At 37.1% G+C, this 26,194-nt stretch overlaps 1 protein-coding gene across 1 annotated transcript in view; it reads right to left on the bottom strand.

Moving 5' to 3' along the window:
* LRRC49 (leucine rich repeat containing 49) overlaps positions 1–26,194 on the bottom strand; it is a 120,119-nt gene that overhangs the window by 18,322 nt on the left and 75,603 nt on the right. The window contains exons 10-12 of the mRNA XM_025389816.1: positions 23,301–23,448; positions 6,709–6,792; positions 2,637–2,800 (exon numbers count right to left, since the gene is read on the bottom strand). Of these exons, the coding sequence (XP_025245601.1) occupies positions 2,637–2,800; positions 6,709–6,792; positions 23,301–23,448 (396 nt within the window). The remainder of the gene's footprint in view (positions 1–2,636; positions 2,801–6,708; positions 6,793–23,300; positions 23,449–26,194) is intronic.

Raw genomic sequence — 26,194 nt, 5'->3', positions numbered from 1 at the left:
TTATTTATTTTGTTTATTTTTTTCTGAGACGATGTCTTGCTCTGTCACCCAGGCTGGAGTGCAGTGGCATGATCTCAGCTCACTGCAAGCTTCGCCTCCCGGGTTCACGCCATTCTCCAGCCTCAGCCTCCAGAGTAGCTGGGACTACAGGTGCCCGCCACCAAGCCTGGCTAATTTTTTTGTATTTTTTGTAGAGACGGGGTTTCACTGTGTTAGTCAGGATGGTCTCGATCTCCTGACCTCGTGATCCGCCCGCCTCGGCCTCCCAAAGTGCTGGGATTACAGGCATGAGCCAACATGCCTGGCCAGAAGAATAGTTTAATTTTTAAAATGCTATTAGCAAATTGAGTAGTCAATTGAAATAAAATCAAGTTAGACCCTTATCTAACACTGTGTATAAAAATAAGTTTGAGGCCATGTACGGTGGCTCACGCTTGTAATCCTAGCACTTTGGGAAACCGAGGCAGGAGGATCACTTGAGGTCGGTAGTTCAATACCAGCCTAGTCAACATGGTGACACCCCATCTCTATTAAAAATACAAAAATTAGCCAGGTGTGGTGGTGGGCACCTGTAAAGTCTCAGCTACTCAGGAGGCTGAGGCAGGAGAATCGCTTGAACCTGGGAGGTGAAGGTTGACGTGAGCCAACATCGCGCCACTGCCCACCAGCCTGGGTGACAGAGTGAGACTCCGTCTCCAAAAAAAAAAAAAATTTTGATGGATTGAAGGACTTTTAGAACCTTACTATAATTTTAGAATAAAAAATTCCAGATTACTTGGATAAACTTGAAACTGAAAAAAATAATTTTTAAAAAAGAAATTAGAAATAGAACTGACATTTATTATTTCATAAATCTAAAGCCCAATGCTATAAAGTTTTAACATTATAAAGTGTTATAGTTCTAACGAAGTAAAATTATATTTTGCCATTTAAATAATATTAAATATAGCTCCAGGGCTATATAAGAGTGGTATATTAGTTATATAAATTGTCACTTCATTAGAATTTTTATTCTTGCTTTATTTTTGTAGCTGAAAGAGCTGAGGAGGTCTACATGTGGATCCCAAGTGAGCTGAAGGAAATACACTGATATAAGTTAATTCTATAGCTAAAAGTTAAAAAGCATATTTGCCTAAATATATATTAGACTCTAACTGCAGACAATTTCCAAAACATTATTCTCATGTCACTCAAATTAATTCCTTCACTATATATATTTTGCATATGAAAGGCTTAAAGACTTCCAGCTAAAAACCTGAAGTAAAAGCTATATTATATTTAATTTTAAAAGGTGTTTCAATCAGAGTTTAGTTAAGGTAATAAGACATACATGCTTCATCAAATTAAACAAAATTAAAACGTATTCTATCTTTGATTTTTAGGCTTTATTTTAAAATTATGTAAATATAGTCAGCCCTCAGTATCAGTGGGTTCTGCATTCATAGATTAAACCAAATGGATCAAAAATATCTGAAAAAAATTCCACAAAGTTCTAAAAGCAAAAGTTAAACTTGCCACATGCTGAGTACTATAACAAATCCATGCAAATCAAGTGATGTGTAGGCACTGTATTAGATACTATTTAAGTAATCTAGAGATGATTTCAAGTATATGGCAGGAAGAGTGTAGGTTATATGCAAATACTATCCCATTTTATATAAGGGAATTGAGTATCTGCAGATTTGGGTATTTGCAGGGGTCCTGGAATCAATCCCCTGTGGATACTGAGGGGCAGCTGTACAAATAAATATTTAAAGTATACATGCACTATAAAGATATAGATGCTTTATGTCCCTCTGAATTTACTTGATTCCAATATGCTTTTCTGAGAGGAAGAGAAACATGTGGAGTCTAGATAATGCACTCAGCATTGCTCATAAACCTAGGGATATGTTACCATGTGATAAATGTATCATAGAAGAAAAGAGGTTGTGAGCCACTGGAATAGAAGTATAGATCACAGCTGGAGTAACTTTCAGATTACATGCCCTGTTGTTTACTACGAGTAGTTAAAGAGTAAGGTTTTGTGCTGGCTGCTGAGGACACAGCAGGAGTCAAGTCAATCAGGCAGGATTCCTTTCCTTATGAAGCTTACATTCTAATGGGGAAGACACACATGAAACAACTATCTACCAACTTGGAGTTAGGGAAGGCTTGTTTGGAAGATGTGAAGTTTAAACTTCAGACCTCTATGGGTGAGCTGAAGTTAGCTAGGGTGGGATCAGAGAAATAGTGCAGGGAAGTGGTTGGTGTCAGGGCAGAAAAACACTATTCCTATAAGAAAAGTTCTGAAGTAGGAAGTAACTGAACTGAAAGACAGTGATGCTGCAATAGCAGAAGAACATGGTTGATGGCATGAGATAAAAGAGATGAAGTGGGCAAACGACATCATAGACTATATTAAGCAATCTAGACTTTTCCCTATAAAAAATATGAAATGCCCTATGAAGGGTGTTGTATTAGGAGAGTGTTGTAGTAAGATTTATATTTTCAATTTTTCCATCTTAATTTCTAATTTCAGCAAGTTTTCTTAAGAAAACTCTTTTAAAATAATTATATGTAAAATGATTTCTAATTCCCACTCCAAATTCAATTATCTAAAGATGCTCGTATCTTGAAAGAATACCATTGCATACCCTGTTTCCTCTGGGAATGCAGAGGGGGTGCTTCCATCAATCTGACAGGGATCCTGAGCAGAGTCAGAATCTTTTCTATCTTCATTTGTAGCAATATTGGCTACTCGTTGTTGTTGCAAGTCCCACTGTCGAGCTACGTTGTTAATTGTTAACCTTTTCTTCTCCTATTAAAAAGTTAATTGTGACAAAAGTTATATAATGCAATTTTTGTAGCAGAAGTGACATCTAAGGGGCATATTGTTTGTACCTTCTTGTAATACTTTTAAAAGGAACATGTCCCTTATAAGTAGATACCCAATACATTCTAAAACAAGATTCAAGAGGCCTGTATTTACTCTCTGCATCCAAAATCTCAATAATCATCTAACACCCTAAAGGAAAAAAAAATGCAAACAATTATTGCTCTTTAGGAACTTAATTTTATTAAAAATAAATATACAACCAACTAGAGATTAAAAATTCAAAATCTGAAATTTTAATTTCACAGAAATTTTTACATACTTAATGTTACCTGAAGTTTTAAACAGAAATTTATATGCCTCTAACATAGTAAGAAAAACCTAATGATATTTTAGTTTTTCTACTCAATAATTAAGACTGGTAAGGTGAAATAATCTTGGCGGGTGGAAGGGAAGGAGTTGATCAATGTTCCAAGTTTCTCAGAATAAATTATAATGTCTGAAATTTAAAAATTATTCTCTAGACTATTAAAAGAAATTGTACTGGGTTGAAGTGTCTCTAGATAACTAGTACCATTCCAGATGAATAGGAAAGAAATTAATTCATTATAAGCAATGGATGCCTTAAGGTAGTGGTTCTCAAATTTCAGGGTACCTCAAATCACCTGGAGGTTAAAACGATTGCTGATTTAGAGTTTTTGGAATAGTGTTTGAGAATCTGAATTTCTACCAGGCTCCTAAGTATTCTAATATTGCTAATTCATGGACCTCACTTTGAGAACCACTGACTTACAGCATTGGAGCTCAATCCTCTCATAGAAACCCTGTTGTGAAAAAGCAGATCTAGACTACTGAAAGAAATTGTGCTAAATTGAAACGTTTCTATTCAACTTATATACATTAATAGAAAAAAAATCCCTATTCTGGTAAAGTTTCCATTATCAAAAGATACTACTTAATTACAGTCTATCAATTAGATCAGAATGCTGAAAATAGACACTTTCCTTTTCCTCTTTACTAAGACTACAATCCTGCATTGAAAAATCAGCTGAGTGTGACACTGACCCCTCTTCACCTGCTGGCCCTGGAGCCAGAGAAGGCTAGTAGGAAGATTCTCTGGCCACTCCTTCAGTACACGTAGAATAATTCTTTGTAGTTGTACCTGTTTGCATATATTTGAGTAAATTTTGGTTATCTAAGATTTTAGCATGTATGCATGACATTCGATAGCAATAAAAAGTGATACGGCTTGTTTAATTAAAACTAAAGTTTTAAAACTTCTATTTCTGTTTTAAAAATGTTTTTTGGGGGAGCGCAGTGGTGCATACTTGAAATCTCAACTACTTGGGAGGCTAACGCAGGAGGACTGCTTGCAGGAGTTGAAGGCTGTAGTGTGCTATGGTCACACCTGTGAACTGCATTCCAGCCTGGGCAACACAGCAAGACCCCATCTCAAAAAAAAAAAATGTTTTGGGCCTGGCTTTCTTTCTTTCGGTTTTTTGGTGTTTCAAATTTATGTGCACAATTCAGTGGGTTATATTTAATATGTATATACTTTGGGGACTTTTTGACATTCTATGCATGTGCTCCTTATATAAAGCAAGTAGAAATCTGCGATTTTTAAATAAAAACATTTTTCCCTATTCTATAATAAAAAGGCTTCTTACCTTAAGGAATTCTATTTAAGTTACTTACTGATGACTATGCCAACCCAATTTTTAATCTAAGCAACTGTTTTTTTTTTTTTACTCAGTATCAAGGCCACTTTGAAAGAGGCCAGGGCAGTGAGTTAATGGATGATGGTTCTCATGTTGGCTTCATGCATTTGGATTTCTGGCTGGCATGGGTAGGCGAAAGAAATATTCGGAATGAGGTAGATATAGCAGTGCTTAGAGAAAGGGCATAAAATATCTTTAGACCACTGAGTATGTTAACAAATTTATAACAAGATAGTCTTTGAAAATGCAAACGTTTTCCTATATTAGTGCCAAAGGTAAGCTTCTTTAATTTGGGTTATTAAAATCAGATAATTACCAGGTTGACTAAGAGAATGATTAATTTTACTGGGGCCAGGAAAAGGGAAGACATATTTTAAGACAGAAGTATAGCCTGTCTTAATGTCAGGTGGGGATTAACGGCTGGCCAGGAGGACACATAAGGGCTCTGGGCATCTGTGGAGGGGGAAAAAAAAAGAAGCAAAAGAAAGGTTAGAGAATGCTAGAGATTCTGCAAGGCATAAGGGGGTACCCAAAGTAAAGTGTAAAGATCACAGAGTCATTTGGGATATCAGTGACAATTATGTTTCTAATAGCTAGGTGCCAATAAATGGCCAAGTCTGTGCTAAAGTGACAAATATTTTAGAAGGTGCCAAATTCCAATTTCTGCCATTTGAGTCTATTTTTCATGGTCCAGGCAAGACCACACCAGTATATGCCATAAGTTTCACTTTCCTTCACTTCTAAGGTTACAAGGAAAATGAAAAGCAACAAGGCAGAAGACAGTATCTATACACTCTTCCTGTACCCAATCCATCCCATTTTCTTTTTTTCTTTTTTTTTTTTTTTTTTTTTTTTGCATTCTTCTTTTTTTTTAAATTGTACTTTAAGTTCTGGGATACACGTGCAGAACATGCAGGTTTGTTACATAGGTATACACATGCCATAGTGGTTTGCTGCACCCATCAACCCATCATCTACATTAGGTATTTCTCCTAATGCTATCCGTCCCCTAGCCCCCCGACCCTCTGACAGGCCCCGGTGTGTGATGTTCCCCTCCCTGTGTCCCTGTGTTCTCATTGTCCATCTCCCACTTATGAGTGAGAACATACAGTGTTTGGTTTTCTGTTCCTGTGTTAGTTTGCTGAGAATGTCTATCCCATTTTCTTAATGATCAATATCTAGAGTTGCATGAGCAATCCTCAGCAAATGCTGAGGGTCTGTTGTATCATGATTCCAAATCTGAGTTAGGGCTAGAACCTGGGTCTCCTGATTCCCCATGCTTTTCCCCTTACTAAAAATAAATATAAGGAGTAAACCTCATAACTAAAGAGTCCTATTTAGTGACATTTTGTTTTGTCTCACTAATTTTCCTCAGGCTGCACTTAATTCCTGGACTCAAGCAATCCTCTGTCTTAGCCTCCCAAGTAGTTAAAACTTCAGGTACATACCACCTTGCCTGGCTAGTCATTTTTTTTGGAATTCTGAGTGCCATTTTAATTTTAAAAAGAAAAGCATCTATATAGAACATGAATGAGTAATGATAATCAGGATGATGTCCTTAATTTTAGAACATAGCATGATACATATTATGAACTATAAACTTTAAGCTGTCTTTACTTATACTTTGTGTATAAAATATTTAAAAGAGAATATTTTATTTAAGGAAATTAATATCTGCTAAATCATTTAAAACCAGTTTAAAACAAATTTGCATTCTTAAGTTCCACAAAATCTTTATCACTTCTATATCATAAACTTTTTAAATTTAAAAAGCTATCATTAAAAAAAATAGCAGAGCTCATTAAAATACATCAGTAAAGATGACAGTCAATTACAGTACATTCCAAAATGAAGTGAATATGCCATGGGATACACAAGATGATGCACTGGTATGAACTAAAAGCGTTATAACTTCAATTATATTTATTTTTCATCTCTTCCTTTTAAAACTAGCTTTTGCATTTATTTTATAATGTATATCATACTGTATTTCTTAAGTACAGGTTTATTTATAGATAATAACTTGTAAAAGTTTTAGGGGTGCATACATTCTGTTGATAGGAATAAAAAACTTACAAAGTTTAGAAACCACTTTTCCAGTAGACTAGCTAGCCAGCTTTGGGGTATGTGTGTCTATGTGTGCACACACATCCACGTAGACATCAGAGAAAATACCTTAAGCAAAGATTGTTTATGACTTTCCCGCTTCTTCTCTTCCTCTTTTTTGGCTAAAACAGATGCCATACGCCTTTCTTCTTCCTAAAAGACATTTTCCAAAAAGTATTATGAAGAGTTTAATCATTTTTTAAGGCTAAATATCATTGGTCCTATTAAGTACAGTTTTCTTCTTGAGAGGCATAGTATTTGCTAGCAGAAAATATACTCTCAAAGAAAAAGTTAGTATGTTTCTCTTTATTTTCTTCTTCCCTCCTAATGCTAAAAATCTGTGCATTCCTAACTCTGTTCCCAGCTCTGGAGGTGACGTGAACCTAGCTCATACAAGAAAGGAAAAAGAATGAGAAGAAAAGGACATGTATGTTTGCATAATTTTCCTTTTGTACTCTGTGCATCATGGTTCCACATAGGTTTAAAGTTTCTATCATCAAGATAAGAAGGATAAAAGTAATACATCTAACAATATTGACTGGATCTGTGATAGAAAATCAGAACTTTTTTGATGAAAAAAACAAGGGTAAATATCTTTTAAAACTCCAATTATATTAATAAATTATTCTCCATTAATATAATTACTTTTGGTTTGTTTTTAAGTTGTGTTGCCCAGTCTCATTTTTTAAATTCTAAAAGCTATGAAATATAGCATGATGACCGTAGTTAATAATCCTGTATTATAATCTTGGCATTTGCTAAGAGAATAGATCTTATGGCCGGGCGCGGTGGCTCAAGCCTGTAATCCCAGCACTTTGGGAGGCCGAGACGGGCGGATCACGAGGTCAGGAGATCGAGACCATCCTGGCTAACACAGTGAAACCCCGTCTCTACTAAAAATACAAAAACTTAGCCGGGCGAGGTGGCAGGCGCCTGTAGTCCCAGCTACTCGGGAGGCTGAGGCAGGAGAATGGCGTAAACCCGGGAGGCGGAGCTTGCAGTGAGCTGAGATCCGGCCACTGCACTCCAGCCTGGGTGACAGAGCGAGACTCCGTCTCAAAAAAAAAAAAAAAAAAAAAAAAAAGAGAATAGATCTTAAATGTTCTCACTACAAAAATATATATATATATATATAAAATTAGGTGAAGTGATAGAAATGTTAACTAACTTGATTGTGGTAATCATTTTATAAAATATATCAAATCACCACACTGTACACCTTAATTTTATATAGTTTTTGTCAATCATACCTCAACAAAGCTCAAAAAAGTAGAATCGACAAAATAACATAGACAGTTTACAAAAATGTTTAAAAATCAATCATAATCCCATACACCTAACTCAAATCTTACAATATCTGTGTATCAGTTGATAATATTCACTATGAGCAATTTTTTAAAGGTTATAATCTATATACACAATCTGGACCATTTTTCCCCCTGAAGACTATCTGATTTTAATAAATTATAACCATGTAACTTTTAATTTTCATTACCAAAAGATTTGCAGATTCTCAAAATGATAAGATAATTTGAGAAGACAATTTATTCATAAAAGACAAGCTTGAAAACATCTTCAGAGATAGGAAACCATAACAAGTAACTTAGCAGATTTGAAGAATTACTCTTTTAGAAACAAAAAATTCTAAGAATTGAAATTTAAAATTCAACAAAGGGAGATTTAATAGCAGATTATACACAGCTGAAGACAGGATCAGTCAACTGGAAAATAGAGGATGAGAATGTTTTCTATATGTTTTAGTATCACCCCACATACTTCTCTATCATAGCACTTAACCTGTTTCATTTTAATTATTTCTGGTGCTATCCCTCATGCCTCCCACGCCATAAAATAAGCTCTATGAATGCATGAACCATGTCTGTTCAGTAATTTATTAAAACTGAAACTGCTACATCAAATGGTAGACATATTTCTATCCTTTTGATATGTCTGCAAACTGCCCTCCATAAATGCAGTTCTAATTTACACTCCTACCAGATTTCAACATTTGATTTAAAACCTGATGGTTAGTCATGAAAGCTGTTCACCAAATATTCTTGTGTCTTCGCATGTCCAAGACACATTGTGAGATAGCACTTCTAGCCCACTTGAAGTTAGATGTGGCCATGTGACTTGCTTTGGCCAATGTCATATCGACAAAAGTGACATGTATTTACTTCTGGTTGAAAACTTTCAAAGACAATGTATGATACAACTATTCTCTCTCTCACCTTGCTGTAGCACCTGCAAAACTCCACAGGTGGGTACTTTGAAAGCCTGAGTACTAGAATGAGGACAACACAGAGCAAAGATCCAAAATCACACACCATAAGCAGACAGGTATTAGAAGCCTGAAATAAACTTTGTTGTTTTAATTCACTGAAGTTAGAGAAGCTGTTATTGCAGCACAATCTAGCCTATGCAGACCAGTATATATATGTTATATTAGAATTAAAGAAAGTCGAAGAGACTATGAAAATGTGTTCTAGAAGATGGACCACTATACATGCTCCTGAAAACAAAGAAAAACCCTAGATTAAATAATTATATTTAAAAATGCACAAACAGAAACCAACACAGAGTTTAAAAAGAAAACTGAGAAAGCATACACTAGACAATTCTAATTTTAGAAATAAGGAAACGAATGCTCTAAGACAGTAGTAACTTATATGAGGTCACATAGCTAGTGACAAGGCCAGGATCAGGACCAGAAGCCATGGCCTGCTAGAAACAAAATTCATATTTTTTTAATAATAAAGATATATTTAAATTAATTTTACTGATTTTAGATAGATAAAGAAGAGTTTAGAACTCAGAAGTGATCTGCCATATGTTTTAGTTGTTTTAAAGGAAATGGAAATGTAACGTAATTTTAGTGAATTTTAAGTGTCTTTTACAATATGGAAAATAATAATAATTATTATTATTTTTTTAAGACAGAGTCTTGCGTCTTGCTTGTTGCCCAGGCTGGAGTGCCGTGGTGCAATGTCGGCTCACTGCAATCTCCATCTCCTGGGTTCAAGCAATTCTCATGTCTTAGCCTCCCGAGAAGCTGGGATTACAGGCATGTGCCACCATGCTAGGCTAATTTTTGTATTTTTAGTAGAGACAGGGTTTTACCATGTTGGCCAGGCTGGTCTCAAACTCCTATCCTCAAGTAATCTGCCCACTTCAGCCTCCCAAAGTGCTGCAATTACAGGCATGAGCCACCAATGCCCTGTTGGAAAATAATTATTCTTAACTTTTAAAAACTAAATAGAGGTAATGAGGAGAAATAAACTAAATTAAAAATGCAGAACTTTGAATCCTAGCTTCAATAATTCTGTTAAATTCTTTTATTCAGTAAATACTGATTTGGTACCTACAGAGTACAATCTATTTCAGAATAAAGTGTTTAAAAGAGCAAAATATATTGATGTTCAATTGTTGACTCATCTATAAAATGTGAACTAGAAACAGATTGGTTTTTCAAAGAGCCAATTTCAAACAGTACTGGAAACTGTATGGACCACGTACTACACATACTTATGAGATGATTTCATCAGATTTTTGAAAAGAATTTGAGCTTCTATTAAAGGCAGTAGGGCTTTAAAGGAAAGCTAAACCTTGGAAAACTGGATTTACACCAAATCAATTCAAATACTGAATGTTTTAAGGAATTTATGTATCTGAGAGCTATATTTCAGCCCAAATAATTACTGAGTAACTAAACTTAGAAATAAAAATAAACCTCTAATTGTGAAGATAAGTTATAAATCTGTTGGCAAGAAAGAAAAACTAAAATTCTGGCATCTTCTTGATAATAGTCCAATTTCTGGGACAAAAGCCATATTCTTTATATAGCAAAAAATAAAAATAAAAAAATTAAATAAGTTGGGGGGGAATCTGGGACAAAAAACTACTTTTTCCTCACTTCGTTTTGGCCATGCAGACCCAATATAGAAATGATTTCAAGTCAATGAAGCCATGCAGTGATTTAATAGGTGTTTGATAACCTAGATTATACTTTGTTAGCAGATATTAAGGCCTAAAACAATGCATATATTACACAAGAAGATTTGATCCAAAATAAATAATAGTAGTCCTAATATAGGCAGCAATTTATTTTATGAAATTTAAAAAATCAAATGGCAAGGTGTGTTTTAACCATATACTTTAGTTATAAACATTATTTTCTTTGAACATACAAAATATTAAAACAGACTTTAAAATCGTAGGGTTTTTTTCCCTCAAAGAGATGGTCAATAATTTTTACTCAAACAATCACTTTTAGCAAACAAAACTGACTTTTTTGCAGGGTCACACCTAGTGTTAGAGATTAGAAGTCATGTCCCCTGACTTCTGGTCCAGGGATATTATCTGTAAAATGCTGGAGAGGGAAATAGCCAGAACAGGGTAGGTTATGTTGCTGTAACAACTTCAAAACTTTCACTGGCTTATGATTTTAAAACAGTTTAGTTCTTGATCACGCAAAGAACACTGCAACTGTCTTCAATGTAGTGGCTAAGTATTCCTGAGTACTTCGATCTGATGGCATCCTCAACTTTATATAGGCTTCCACAGTGACTACCACATGGGAAGGAAGCATGAGAATCATGCTTTTAAATGCTTCTGCCTGGAAATTATATACATTATTTCTGCTCACATTTCATTGGCCAAACATCTTCCCGCATGTCAAAAAGGAGGGGAACCAGAGCATATTGGTGAACATTAAGTAAAGTCTACCAAAACAGAAAGCTTACACCTGAGATGAGCTCCTTTTTTTTTGTGTGTGTGTGTGTGTGTGTGAAGAGCAAATTGTAAACAAGTTCACACTAAGCCAATTAAATGTGAGCTTGAGGTGAAAACTTCAGACATTGTTTGTTTCTGAATTGTGTTGTTGTTTTGTTTTGAGACAGGGTCTCATTCTGTCCCCCAGGCTTGAGTACAGTGGCGAGATCTTGGCTCACTGCAGCTTTGACCTCCTGGATTCAAGTGATCCTCCTGCCTCAGTCCCCCAAGTCGCTGGGACTACAGGTGCATGCCTCCACACTCGGCTAAATTTTTTGTATTTTTTGTAGAGACAGGGTTTTGCCATGTTGGCCAGGCTGGGCTTGAACTCTTGACCTCAAGCAATCCACCTGCCTCAGCTTCCCAAAGTGCCAGGATTACAGGCATGAGCCACCATACCCGGCCCTGTTTCAGAACTGTGAGAATACTGCCTGCATTCACAAAATGCTGCCTTAGAAATAAAAAAGAGAAAATTCTGCCTCCCAGAATTTTCTATACAAGGGTCCTTGTTCTAGCCCCTCAACATGTGTCTATTCTCTCTTTTTTTTTGAATAGTTGTGAAAACAGGTGAAGATTACTGGGATATCTTCCTTACGTCTTCTCCTTTGTCAACTAATCATGTCAGATTCTTTGAAAATGCTCTAGTTTCTTGTCTGCCCTCTAAAACTAGTAATAGTTCAGTGTAATCTGACCATTGTAGAAAAAAATGGGATGGGACTGTCTCCATTTTCTGAATTCTCTTTTTCCATAAATGAATAGTTTTAAGCCATATTAACTTTTAATGATCACATCTCATAATTAATTCAACTTGAATTTGGCAATTCCAAGTCACTTTAATACATGCTGCTAAGTCTAATCTTCTATAATATACTATATTTGTACTAAGAATTGTTTTGCTTAATTGTTGCTATGGAGTAAAGTCCAGGATTTTCAATTCATCTATTTTTTTTATGTTGTTAAATTCTGCTTACTTTTCTAGACTAGGCATAAACAAACTTTTTTCTGTAAAGGATCAGATAGTATAATAAATATTTTAGGCTTTGTGAGCTATATGTGATCTCTATCTCATATCCTTCTTTGTTGGTCTTTCTTTCTTTTTTTTTTTACAATGCTTTGAAAATATAAAAACCATTATTAGCTTGAAACTTGTACAAAAAGTGGGCTGCCAGATGGATCTAGCTCATAGGCTGTAGTTTGCCAAACCCTGTTCTAGACTATGAAGGTACTTTTGGATTCTCATTTGATCAACCAATATATCAAGAACTCTAATTTCTCTAGTTTCTGTCATTCACATACTTTACCAGAATAACAAATATTTTCTCTTAGACATTAATAAAAATGTGAATAGAATGGGCCGGAGGAAAAAAGCCTCAAGGCATGCCAGTACAGATTTCTTTAAAGGCTGGCATTAATCCATTACTTCATGTTCTGTAAGTACACTTGAATCAAAAATCTATATAACCATGTCATATAATTTACTCAAAATGATGCCATGAAAGACTTTGTCAAATGTTTTGCTTAAATACCAAAACACTGTCTATAGCACTCCTCTGACAAGGTTTATTTGTAATTTCTAGGGCAGGAAACTAATTTTTTTTTCTGGAATGAATTGTTTTTTAGTGAGCTAATGCTGCCTCCTAGTGATCAATTCCCAAGTACTCACAAACCATCTTTTTATTTTATTATTTTCTTTTGAGACAGAGTCTCCTTCCGTCACCAGGCTGGAGTGCAGTGACGCGATCTTGGCTCACCGCAACCTCCAACTCCCTGGTTCATGCCATTCTCCTGCCTCAGCCTCCTGAGTAGCTGGGATTACAGGCACACACCACCATGCCCAGTTATTTTCTGTATTTTTAGTAGAGATGGAATTTTACCATGTTGGCCAGGATGGTCTCAATCTCCTGACCTCATGATCTGCCCACCTCAACCTCCCAAAGTACTGGGATTACAGGAGTGAGTCACCATGCTGGGCCACAAACCATCTTTTAATAATGCAATTTAAATTTATTTCATAATCAACATCAAGTTAACTGCCACAATTTGTGGAATTTATATTCTCTACTTTTGAGATAAGAAAACCCACCATGCCACAAAGTCACTGTAGCCAGACTGCCTCTCTAGATTCCTCCTCTATGAGCACAGCATCTCTGAAAGAAAGGCAGCAGCCACACTCAGGGGCTTATAGATAGAACTCCCATCTCCCTGGGACAGAGCACCTGCGGGAAGTGGCGGTTGTGGGTGCAGTTTCAGCAGACTTAAATGTTCCTGCCTGCGAGCTCTGAAGAGAGCAGCGGATCTCCCAGCAGAGTGCTCGAGCTCTGCTAAAGGACAGACTGCCTCCTCAAGTGGGTCCATGACCCCCTTGCTTCCTGATGGGGAGACACCTCCCAGCATGGGTTGACAGACACTTCATACAGGAGAGCTCCGTCTGGCATCTGGTGGGTGCCCCTCTGGGACGAAGCTTCCAGAGAAAAGAGCAGGCAGCAATGTTTGCTGTTCTGCAGCCTCTGCTGGTGACACCCAGGCAAACAAGGTCTGGAGTGGACCTCCAGCAAACTCCAGCAGACCTGCAGAAGAGGGGCCTGACTGTTACAAGGAAAACTAACAAACAGAAAGCAATAGCATCAACATCAACAAAAAGGACAACCACGCAAAAACTCCATCCGAAGGTCACCAACAGCAAAGACTAAAGGTAGATAAATCCATGAAGATGAGGAAAAACCAGCACAAAACGGCTGAAAATTCCAAAAACCAGAATGCCTCTTCTCCAAAGGATCACAACTCCTCACCAGCAAGGGAACAAATCTGGACGGAGAATGAGTTTGACAAACTGACAGAAGTAGGCTTCAGAAGGTGGGTAGTAACAAACTCCTCCAGGCTAAAGCAGCATGTTCTAACCCAATGGAATGAAGCTAAGAACCTTGAAAAAATGTTATAGAAACTGCTAACAAGAATAACCAGTTTAGAGAAGAACATAAATGACCTGATGGAGCTGAAAAACACAGCACAAGAATTTCATGAAGCATACACAAGTATCGATAGCTGAATTGATCATGCAGAATAAAGGATATCAGAGACTGATGATCAACTTGATGAAATGAAGTGTGAAGACAAGATTAGAGAAAAAAAGAGTGAAAAGGAATAAACAAAGCAGCCAAGAAATATGGCACTATGTGAAAAGACCAAACCTACATTTGATTGCTGTACCTAAAAGTGACGGGGAGAATGGAAGCAACTTGGAAAACACACTTCAGGATATTACCCAGGGGAACTTCCCCAACCTAGCAAGACAGGCCAACATTCAAATTCAGGAAATACACAGAACACCATAAAGACACTCCTTGAGAAAACCAACCTCAAGACATATAATTGTCAGATACACCAAGGTTGAAATGAAGGAAAACATGTTAAGCACAGCCAGAGAGAAAGGTCGGGTTATCTACAAAAGGGAGCCCATCAGACTAACATTGGATCTCTCTGCAGAAACCCTACAAGCCAGGAGAGAGTGGGGGCCAATATTCAACATTCTTAAAGAAAAGAATTTTAAACCCAGAATTTCATATCCAGCCAAGCTAAGCTTCATAAGTGAAGGAGACATAAAATCCTTTACAGACAAGCAAATGCTGAGGGATTTTGTCACCACCAGGCCTGCCTTACAAGAGCTCCTAAAGGAAGCACTAAATATGGAAAGGAAAAAACAGTACCAGCCACTGCAAAAAAAAAACCAAAATGTAAAGACCATCGACACTATGAAGAAACTGTACCAACTAATGGACAAAAAAACCCCGCTAGCATCATAATTACAGTATCAAGTTCACACATAACAATATTAACCTTAAATGTAAACAGGTTAAATGCCCCAATTAAAAGAAACAGACTGGCAAATTGGATAAAGAGTCTAGACTCATCGGTGTGCTATATTCAGGAGACCCATCTCATGTGCAAAGACACACATAGGCTCAAAATAAAGGGATAGAGGAAGATTTACCAAGGAAAATGAAAGCAAAAAAAAAAAAGCAGGGGTTGCAATCCTAGTCTCTGACAAAATAGACTTTAAGCCAACAAAGATCAAAAAAGACAAAGAAGGGCATTGCGTAATAATAAAGGGATCAATTCAACAAGAAGAGCTAACCATCCTAAATATATATGCACCCAATATAGAAGCACCCAGATTCATAAAACAAGTTCTTAGAGACCCACAAGGAGACTCAGACTCCCACAGAATAATAGTGGGAGACTTTAACAGCCCATTGTCAATATTAGACAGATCAATGAGACAGAAATTTAATAAGGATATTCAGGACTTGAACTCAGCTCTGGACCATGTGGACCTAATAGACATCTACAAAACTCTCCACACCAAATCAACAGAATATACATTCTTCTCAGCACCACATCACACTTATTCTAAAATCGACCACATAATTGGAAGTAAAACATTCCTCAGCAAATGCAAAAGAATGGAAATCATAACAAACAGTCTCTCAGACCACAGCGCAATCAATTAGAACTCAGGATTAAGAAACGCACTCAAAATCGCAAAACTACATGGAAACTGAACAACCTGCACCTGAATGACTACTGGGTAAAGAACGAATTTAAGGGAGAAATAAAGAAGTTCTTTGAAACCAATGAGAACAAAGATACGATGTACCAGAATCTCTGAGTGCTAACACAGTGTTTAGAGGGAAATTTACAGCACTAAATGGCCATAAGAGAAAGTGGGAAAGATCTAAAATTGACACCCTAACATCACAATTGAAAGAATTAGAGAAGCAAGAGCAAACAAATTCAAAAGGTAGTAGAAGACAAGAAATAACTAAGATCAGAGCAGAACTGAAGGAGATAGAGACATGAAAAAACCTTGAAAGAAAATCAATGAATCCAGGAGCTGGTTTTTTGAAAAGATCAATAAAATAGATAGACTGCTAGCCAGACTAATAAAGAAAAAGAAGAGAGAAGAATCAAATATACACAATAAAAAATGATAAAGGGGAGATCACCACCGATCCCAAAGAAATACAAACTACCATCAGAGAATACTATAAACACCTCTATGCAAATAAACTAGAAAATCTAGAAGAAATAGATAAATTCCTGGACACACACACCCTCCCAAGACTAAACCACGAAGAAGTTGAATCCCCGAATAGACCAATAACAAGTTCTGTAATTGAGGCAGTAATTAATAGCCTACCAATGAAGAAAAAGCCCAGGACCAGACGGATTCATAGCTGAATTCTACCAGAGGTACAAAGAGGAGCTGGTACCATCCCTTGTGAAACTACTCTAAACAATAGAAAAGAGGGACTCCTCCCTAACTCATTTTATGAGGCTAGCATCATCCTGATACTAAAACCTGGCAAAGACAAAACAAAAAAAAAAGAAAATTTCAGGCCAATATCCCTGATGAACATCAATGCAAAAATCCTCAATAAAATACTGGCAAACCGAATCCAGCAGCACATTAAAAAGCTTATCCACCACGATTAACTCGGCTTCATCCCTGGGATGCAAGGCTGGTTCAACATATGCAAATCAATAAATATAATCCATCACATAAACAGAACCAATGACAAAAACCACATGATTATCTCAATAGATGCAGAAAAGGCCTTTAATAAAATTCAACACCGCTTCATGCTAAAAACACTCAACAAACTAGGCACTGATAGAACATATTGCAAAATAATAAGAGTTACTTATGACAAACCCATAGCCAATATCATACTGAATGGGCAAAAGCTGGATGCATTCCCTTTGAAAACTGGCACAAGACAAGGATGCCCCCTCTCACCACTCCTATTCAACATAGTATTGGAAGTTCTGGCCAGGGCAATCATGCAAGAGAAAGAAATAAAGCATATTCAGATAGGAAGAGAGGAAGCCATATTATCTCTGTTTGCAGATGACATGATTGTATGTTTAGAAAATCCCATCGTCTCAGCCCAAAAACTCCTTAAGCTGATAAGCAATATCAGCAAAGTCTCAGGATACAAAATCAATGTCCAAAAATCAAAAGCATTCCTATACACCAATAATAGACAAACAGAGAGCCAAATCATGAGCAAACTCCCATTCACAATTGCTACAAACAGGATAAAATACCTAGGAATACAACTTACAAGGGATGTGAAGGAGCTCTTCAAGGAGAACTAAAAACCACTGCTCAAGGAAATAAGAGAGGACACAAACAAATGGAAAAACGTTCCATGCTTGTGGATAGGAAGAATCAATATCGGGAAAATGGCCAAACTGCCCAAAGTAATTTATATATTTAATGCTATTCCCATCAAGCTACCACTGACTTTCTTCATAGAATTAGAAAAAACTACTTTAAATTTCATATGCAACCAAAAAAGAGCCCACATAGCCAAGACAATCCTAAGAAAATGAATAAAGTTTGAGGCATCATGCTGCCTGACTTCAAACTATGCTACAAGGCTACAGTAACCAAAACAACACGATACTGGTACCAAAACAGATATACAGACCAATGGAACAGAACAGAGGCCTCAGAAATAATGCCACACATCTACAACCATCTGATCTTTGACAAATTTGACAAAAACAAGCAATGGGTAAAGGATTCCCAATTTAATAAATGGTGTTGGGAAAAGTGGCTAGCCATATGCAGAAAACTGAAACTGGACCCCTTCCTTACACCTTACATAAAAATTAACTCAAAATAGATTAAAGACTTAAACGTAAGACCTAAAACCATGAAAACCCTAGAAGAAAACCTAGAAAATACCATTCAGGCCATAGGCATGGGCAAAGACTTCATGACTAAAACACCAAAAGCAATGGCAACAAAAGCCAAAATTGACAAATGGGATCTAATTAAACTAAAGAGCTTCTGCACAGCAAAAGAAACTATCATCAGAGTGAACAGGCAACCTACAGAACAGAAGAAAATTTTTGCAATCGATCCATCTGACAAAGGGCTAATATCCAGAATCTACAAGGAACATAAACAAATTTACAAGAAAAAAACAACCCCACCAGAAAGTGAGGGAAGCATATGAACAGACACTTCTCAAAAGAAGACATTTATGCAGCCAACAAACATGAAGAAAAGCTCATCATCACTGGTCATTAGAGAAATGCAAATCAAACCACAATGAGATACCATCTCACGCCAGTTAGAATGGTGATCATTAAAAAGTCAGGAAACAGCAGATGCTGGAGAGAATGTGGAGAAATAGGAACGCTTTTACACTGTTGGTGGGAGTGTAAATTAGTTCAACCATTGTGGAAGACAGTGTGGTAATTCCTCAAGGATCTAGAACTAGAAATACCATTTGACCCAGCAATCCCATTACTGGGTATATACCCAAAGTATTATAAGTCATTCTACTATAAAGACACATGCATACATATGTTTATTGCAGCACTATTCACAACAGCAAAGACTTGGAACCAAAATGCCCATCAATCTTAGGTTGGATAAAGAAAATGTGGCACATATACACCATGGAATACTATGCAACCATAAAAAAGAATGAGTTCATGTCCTTTGCAGGGACATGGATAAAGCTGGAAACCATCATTCTCAGCAAACTAACACAGGAACAGAAAACCAAACACTGCATGTTCTCACTCATAAGTGGGAGTTTAACAATGAGAACACATGGGCACAGGGAGGGGAACATCACACAGCAGGGCCTGTTGGGGTATGGAGGCAAGGAGAGGGATAGAATTAGGAGAAATATCTAATGCAGATTACGCGTTGATGGGTGCAGCAAACCACCATGGCACATGTATACCTATGTAACAAACCTGCACGTTCTGCACATGTATCCCAGAACTTAAAGTATAATAAAAAATAAATAAAGTAATACTGCAAAAAAAAAAAAAAAAAAAAGGTTAGTTCATCTTACCTTTCAGCTGCTCCATTATTCTACACCCCTACCTAGACACAACTCTCAATGGCTCAGTGATTTATTCAGTGCTCTAGATTAAGGACTGCCAAACTCTAGGACACAGGCCAAAGTCAGCCACCTGTTTTTCTAAATAACATTCTCTTGGAACAGAGTCATGCTTATTCATATATGTATTGCCCATGCCTTTTTTCATACTACAATGGGAGAACTGAGTAGTTTCAACAGAGAATATGCAGGCCCCAAAGACTAAAATATTTACTATCAGGTCCTTTATAGATAAAATTTGCCAACCCTTGCTCTAGATGTGGGCCTGAGTTCCAACTTATTTATTCACCTATCCTAAGTTTCACTTTTATCTTATTAATCTTTATGTAATCTTTACAAACTAAAACCCATTCTTCTTAAGAAAGATAAAGCAAAATAGGAGTTGAGGCCAGTGATAGATGGCATCATATTATCTCTTGCCATTCCTCTGGATCAGATGCCCAGAGTCTTACTCTGATTAATCTCCTTGCTTCTCATCTCATCACCCATCACATCCTCTCCAATCCATCTTCAAGGCTGAACCCAGAAAGACAGTCTTCTTAATAGGCAAATCCAATTTAACTACCTTAAACTCTTCAAGGGTTTCTCCTACTATGTCCAAGACAAAAATCTAAACTCCTTATTATGATATAAAATGCCCTAGCCCTTGCCTGTCCTTGCCTGTCAGACATACTTGTCTCCCTCTATGCCCCTCAGCCATGTACATTCAATGCTTAGCCATTTTAAACTGCTGTCAGCTGCTATATTCTCTCAGCTTCCTTCTGTATTTTGCATGCCTTTATTCTCCATAAATACATTCTCCTTCTTCTTTACCACTCTTAAAGTCTTGAGTCAGTCATTTTCTCCTTTGGAACTTTTTTGTTTTTCAGGTAGACTTGGGATTGCTTTGCTCTTTGACATCACTTTGCCCTGAGTATAAGTGTGTTGACACAAACTTATATCTCTATTGATCCATCTAGCAATCTCATCTCTCTAGATTGCCATTTTGCATTGTAATCCGGCTGCATGGTTGCCTCTGCAGATGACTGCAAGTAACTTTAGAGCATGAACTGTGATTTTGCTCTTTTCATCTATATTGTCTAATATATATCCTAGTACAGAAACTCCTGAGTTCAAGATACCTAAGCGTCTCAGGGACTTTTTCCCAGTGCCTCTAGGCCAAAAGAAATATGTGACAACTCTGTTTACTAAATAGTTAGGTCCAAACAATTTAGTATGTATTCATGGTCTAGCAATTTAGTAGCAATTAAAAAATAATATATGTAAATAGAAAGAAAAAATTTTATATCATTTTTAAATAACCACAGCTACTTATCAATGGAATGTGTAGAACCAGGAGGATGTTATACAACTTCTCAAACAGAGAATCACATTGGACACTGCCACCCCCATTTCCTGTTCCACACTGATTTTGGCAAGGTATTTATTTTTATTACAACAACTACTGAAAATTCAGCTTTTCAAAGATAGGATGTGATTGAAAGAAATATAGTGTGAACTAATGTTGAAATGGTAAACTGTTTGAGCTACTAATTTGCTCACAGTCTCACAAATGTCAAATCTCACTATGTTTCCCTTGGAAGTTAAAAATATTCACTCCCTATGAGTTCACTGCAGCATCCTCTGCATGCAGTTTAGGAACCACTGCCCCAATGCACAGAAGTTCATTAAATATTTGTGTAATCCACCACAGTAAGAATGTTTATATGGTAATTTACACAAAAATTCAATTAAGATATTGTTTCTTAAAAAGCAAAAATAGTTACTGGCATCAGCAAACTTTTTCAGCCAGATAATAAATATTTTGGGCTTGTAGGCCATATAGTATCCATAGCAACTACTTGACTCTGCCGTTGCAGCATCAAAGCAGACATAGATAATACATAAATGAATGGGCATCACTGTGTTCCAATACAACTTTATTTACAAAAACAGGTAGCCAGCTCATAGGCTGTTTGCTGACATTTGTTATAAAAAGTCCTTTAAAAAGGTACAGCTTCCACATTAAAATTACTAAAAAGTTATAAACAAAAGGTGAGACTAAATACCATAAGTCCATATAGATATGAATGAATGAATAAATTTAAATTTTTATGAGGAATGGGATTACAAAGGGAAAAAGAGAAACTTCACAAAGAAAAGTTTGATAGAAATCTTCCTAAAGTAAGCATCCTCAATAAAGAGATAAATATGAATAACATGTTGTAAAACATGCTGGTCTAAGATGCAATGAGAAGAATACAAAATCACTAATATGATATTAATGCCAAAAACCTATAAGTAAAAATTAATCATGAGGAAACATCAAAAAATCTGAATTGAGGGTCATTCTACAAAAAAACTGACCTGTAATCTTCATAAATATCAGTCATGAAAATCAAAGAAAGAATGAGAAATAGTTCCAGAAAAATGATGACTTTAGAGACATGACAACAAAATTCATCTATAATGCAATGTATAATTCTAAATTGCATCTTTATGCTATAAAGAACAATATTGATATAACTAGTAAAAGTTGAATGTGGTGTGAGAATTAGATGTTAGTAATCTGTAGGTGCCAGGCAAGAAAGAAGAATGGTTTCTGCCCTTAAAGACTATATATTGTTTGGGTAGACAAGACTGACAAATAAATTCACTATGAGGAACATACCACATAATTAAGTACTAATTTATATAAATGAGCTAGCTCTAAATCTTATCCCACTCATCTCAACCTCATTAGAAAGAGCAATTTAAGAAGTAGCAAAGATGCTTAACTAAGAAAGACATGGCGATAAGGGTAAAGAGTTACCACAAAAGTATGAAACAGTGTTGACACTATAGAGCTGAATTAACTAAGAGGACAAAGAACCATAGCTCCACCATGGAATAGAGAGAGAGGCAGAACCCTAGAAGACCTCTGGTATCCATCAATTCATCCACACTTTTAGCTATTAGCTAGCCAACTTAGAGGTCCACAGTATTGCTGAGGCATAAATGAAAACTGCACACATTGTGATCCTAATATACAAAGAAATAGGTCAGTTGGCAACTGCATAAACCTAGGTGATCATCAGAATTCACACGAAAACAGCAGTTCAGAAGAGAGAAAATAGGTAGAGGCTTAGGATATTTTTCTAGGTCAGAGACTATCGAACTGAGATTATTAAAATGCATTTTCTAATAACAAATAAACCTGGTCAAAGAAACAAAGTTAAGTAAGTTTATTTAATTACAGAACTTCTTGGAGCCTATCATATGCTAATACACATTGTACACCTAAAAAGAGGGGGATATTGTGCACAGCATTCCACTTAGATCAGAAACCATATTAAAACACCTAAGTGTAGAAAATATCTTAACATGGAGATACAATGAATAAAAAGAGGTAGCTACTTTGGGAAGTATAACATCAACAATAACAACTACATACAAATGCCTCCTAAAAGCCTCGCAGTCTAAGGTGTAGTACCTTATTTTTTAAGGTGTAGTAGTACTTTATTTTGTCTTCACGACAACCCTATGACATAATTCTGATCCCCATTTTACTTTGAGTAAAATGAGGTATACAAAGGTTAAATACGTTGCCAAAGGCCTATGGCTAGAAAGCAGTCAAGCCAGAATTCAGATGCAGGCAATCTGGCTCCAGTGTCCATGCTCTTAACCACTACGCGTTGTAACTTAACAAAATTCTCACTCATTCATTTCAAAATAAATTATTAGTTGGATATTAAGCAAGAATGAAAAATAAACATGATGATTAATTTAAACAGAAGGCTAGGAATTTTTAAAGTCCTGTTCAATTAAACTGGGGATGGGGTCAGGCAGTAAAAACTACATAACTGCAATTATGAAGTACACAATCATGATAAGCCATAGTTCAGTAAAATTAAGAAGCATTTCAGGCAAAGAATATGCCCCCCAATTTCCTAATCCACACTAAGGACAACAACATGGTGAACACTTTGGAAGGGTTCTCACCGTGATTCTCTTCATATCTAGCTGGCGCAGCTGCATCATATTCTGAAGGACAGTGTGTTTGTACCATGACTCTTGAGCTATGGGATTGCCATCAAAGGTGATGTCAGAGAGGGAAGAAGAGTCAGCAAGGCAAGAAACACTGTCAAAACTGCAGGAGAGACAGAAACCACTGATTATTCTGAGGTCTTAAAATGATGCTTTCATTTTTAATAGACTTTATTTTTAGGATAGTTTTAGATTTACAGAAAAATTAAGAAGATAGTACAGAGAGTTCTCATATACCCCATACCCAGTTTCCCCTATTGTTAACATCTTGTGTTAGTATAGTACATTTGTTACAATTAATCAACCAATATAAACATATTCTTAGTAGCTAAAGCCCCTATTTTATCCAGGTTTCCCTTAGTTTTTATCTAATGTCCTTTTTCTGTTCCAGGATCCCATGGAGGATATCATATTACATTTAGTTGTCATACCTCCTGAGGCTCTCTTGGCTGTGTCAATTTCTCAGACTCGCCTTGTTTTTGATGACTTGACAGTTTCGAGGAATACTCATCAGTTATTTTGTAGGATGACCCTCTATTAGGATTTGTCTGATATTTTTCTCATGATTAGATGGGGGTTAAGATAACTCCTTTTTTTTTTTCTTTGAGACCAGGTCTCACTCCGTCATCCAGGCTGGGTTTCAGTGGTGCAATCATAGCTCATCCTAACCTCAAACTCTTGGGCTCAAGCAATCCTCCCACCTGAGCAACCCAAGTAGTTGGAACTACAGGTGTGTACCATCATGCGTGGCTAATGTTTTACTTTTTATTTTGTCTACAAAATGAAAAGGGTCTCACTATGTTGCCCAGGCTGGTCTTGAACTCCTTGGCCCCCCAAAGTGCTGGAATTAACAGGCATGACCACTATGACCAGTTGGTATATATTATTAATATGACTTATTACTATTGATGTTGACCCTGATCAACATGTTCAAGGCTGAGGCTGAGATTATGTTCTTCAGGTTTCTCCGATGTAAAGTTACCATTGCATCCTCTCCTTTTCATACTCAACTATTTGTAAGGAAGTCACCATGTGCAGCCCACACTTAGGGAGTGGGAAGTTAAGCTCCTCCTCCTTGAGGACAGAGAGTCTGAACTCATGTATATTTACTTTATGCTTTGGGTTATTATCCAATACAATTTTACTATTTTCTTGTTCAAATTGTTCCAGCTTTGGCCATTGGAAGGTCTTGCAATTGGCTCCTATGCCCCTTTGGCTCCCATCGATGTGGATTTTTTTTTTCTTTTTCTGAGCACTTTCTTACTTTCTGGCACTACAAGATTTTGACTCAAGTATTTTCTAGACTAATTCCTGCCATGGTCCTAGTATCAGCCATTTCTGAGGAGCCATAGTTCATTTTATTGGAGGCTAGTATTAGAAACAAAGATCTGGGGGCTAAGTGTACTTCTTGCTACTGTGGGGTCATTTCCTTTAGTCCCTCTCAGCTGACACAGCAAAAAAATATATGTGTGTACAGAAACCTGTGTATATGCATATATCTATAAATATTTCTCTAAGTAACCATCTGTGCCATCTGTGTCTATATTAAGCTAAAGATGAGTTCATACTGATGTTTCCAGCTCTAATCCATCACCAAATGAACCACTCCAGCCTCTTTCCCTTGCTTATCTGAAAGTTTCTACTTCAACAAGAAGTTTGGCTTCAAACCATCAACTCTCCATTTACTTAATTATTCAATTCCAGTATGTATGTATAGAGGTATCAGAATTTTTAATGTGTACCCCCAACGAGAAACAACTTTATCAACTAAAGTACAATGATTAGGTGTAATTGCTTTTGCATTTAGTCTTACAGGCTCATTTCCAAAGTTTCTTAGGTCAGTGCCTTTTCCTCCACCCCTTTAGGGAGGTTGTTTCATATATTTGTAATGCAGTTAGATTCTCTTGTCAGTCTGCATTCCTTTCTGAGATCCTCTAATCTCCTAAGTGATTTTTAAAAATTTGCATATATTAAGGCTTACTTTTTATTATGTAAATTTCTACAGGCTTTGACAAATGCATAATGTCATGTATCCACCATTGAAGTATCTTAGAGGGGGCGGAGCAAGATGGCTGAATAGGAACAGCTCCAGTCTCCAGCTCCCAGCGTGAGAGACACAGAAGACAGGTGATTTCTGCATTATCAACTGAGGTACTGGGTTCATCTCACTGGGGAGTGCCGGACAATCGGTGCTGGTCAGCTGTTGCAGCCCGACCAGCGAGAGCTGAAGCAGGGCGAGGCATCACCTCACCTGGGAAGCACAAGGGGGAAGGGAATCCCTTTTCCTAGCCAGGGGAACTGAGACACACAACACCTGGAAAATCAGGTAACTCCCACCCCAATACTGCGCTTTAAGCAAACAGGCACACCAGGAGATTATATCCTACACCTGGCCAGGAGGGTCCCACGCCCACGAAGCCTTACTCATTGCTAGAACAGCAGTCTGCAATCTAACCGCAAGGCAGCAGCGAGGCTGGGGGAGGGGCACCCGCCATCGCTGAGGCTTAAGTAGCTAAACAAAGCCCTGGGAAGATGGAACTGGGTAGAGCTCACAGCAGTTCAAGGAGGCCTGCCAGTCTCTGTAGACTCCACCTCTGGGGACAGGACACAGCTAAACAACAACAACAACAACAACAAAAAGCAGCAGAAACCTCTGCAGATGCAAATGACTCTGTCTGACAGCTTTGAAGAGAGCGGTGGATCTCCTAACACGGAGGTTGAGATCTGAGAACGGACAGACTGCCTGCTCAAGTGGGTCCCTGACCCCTGAGTAGCCTAACTGGGAGACATCCTCCACTAGGGGCAGACCGACACCCCACACCTCACACGGTGGAGTACACCCCTAAGAG

The sequence above is a fragment of the Theropithecus gelada genome, chromosome 7a (assembly GCF_003255815.1).
Source record: "Theropithecus gelada isolate Dixy chromosome 7a, Tgel_1.0, whole genome shotgun sequence".
Taxonomy (NCBI): domain Eukaryota; kingdom Metazoa; phylum Chordata; class Mammalia; order Primates; family Cercopithecidae; genus Theropithecus; species Theropithecus gelada.
Note: the sequence above shows the minus strand (reverse complement) of the source record. Positions and strands in the feature narration are given on the sequence as shown.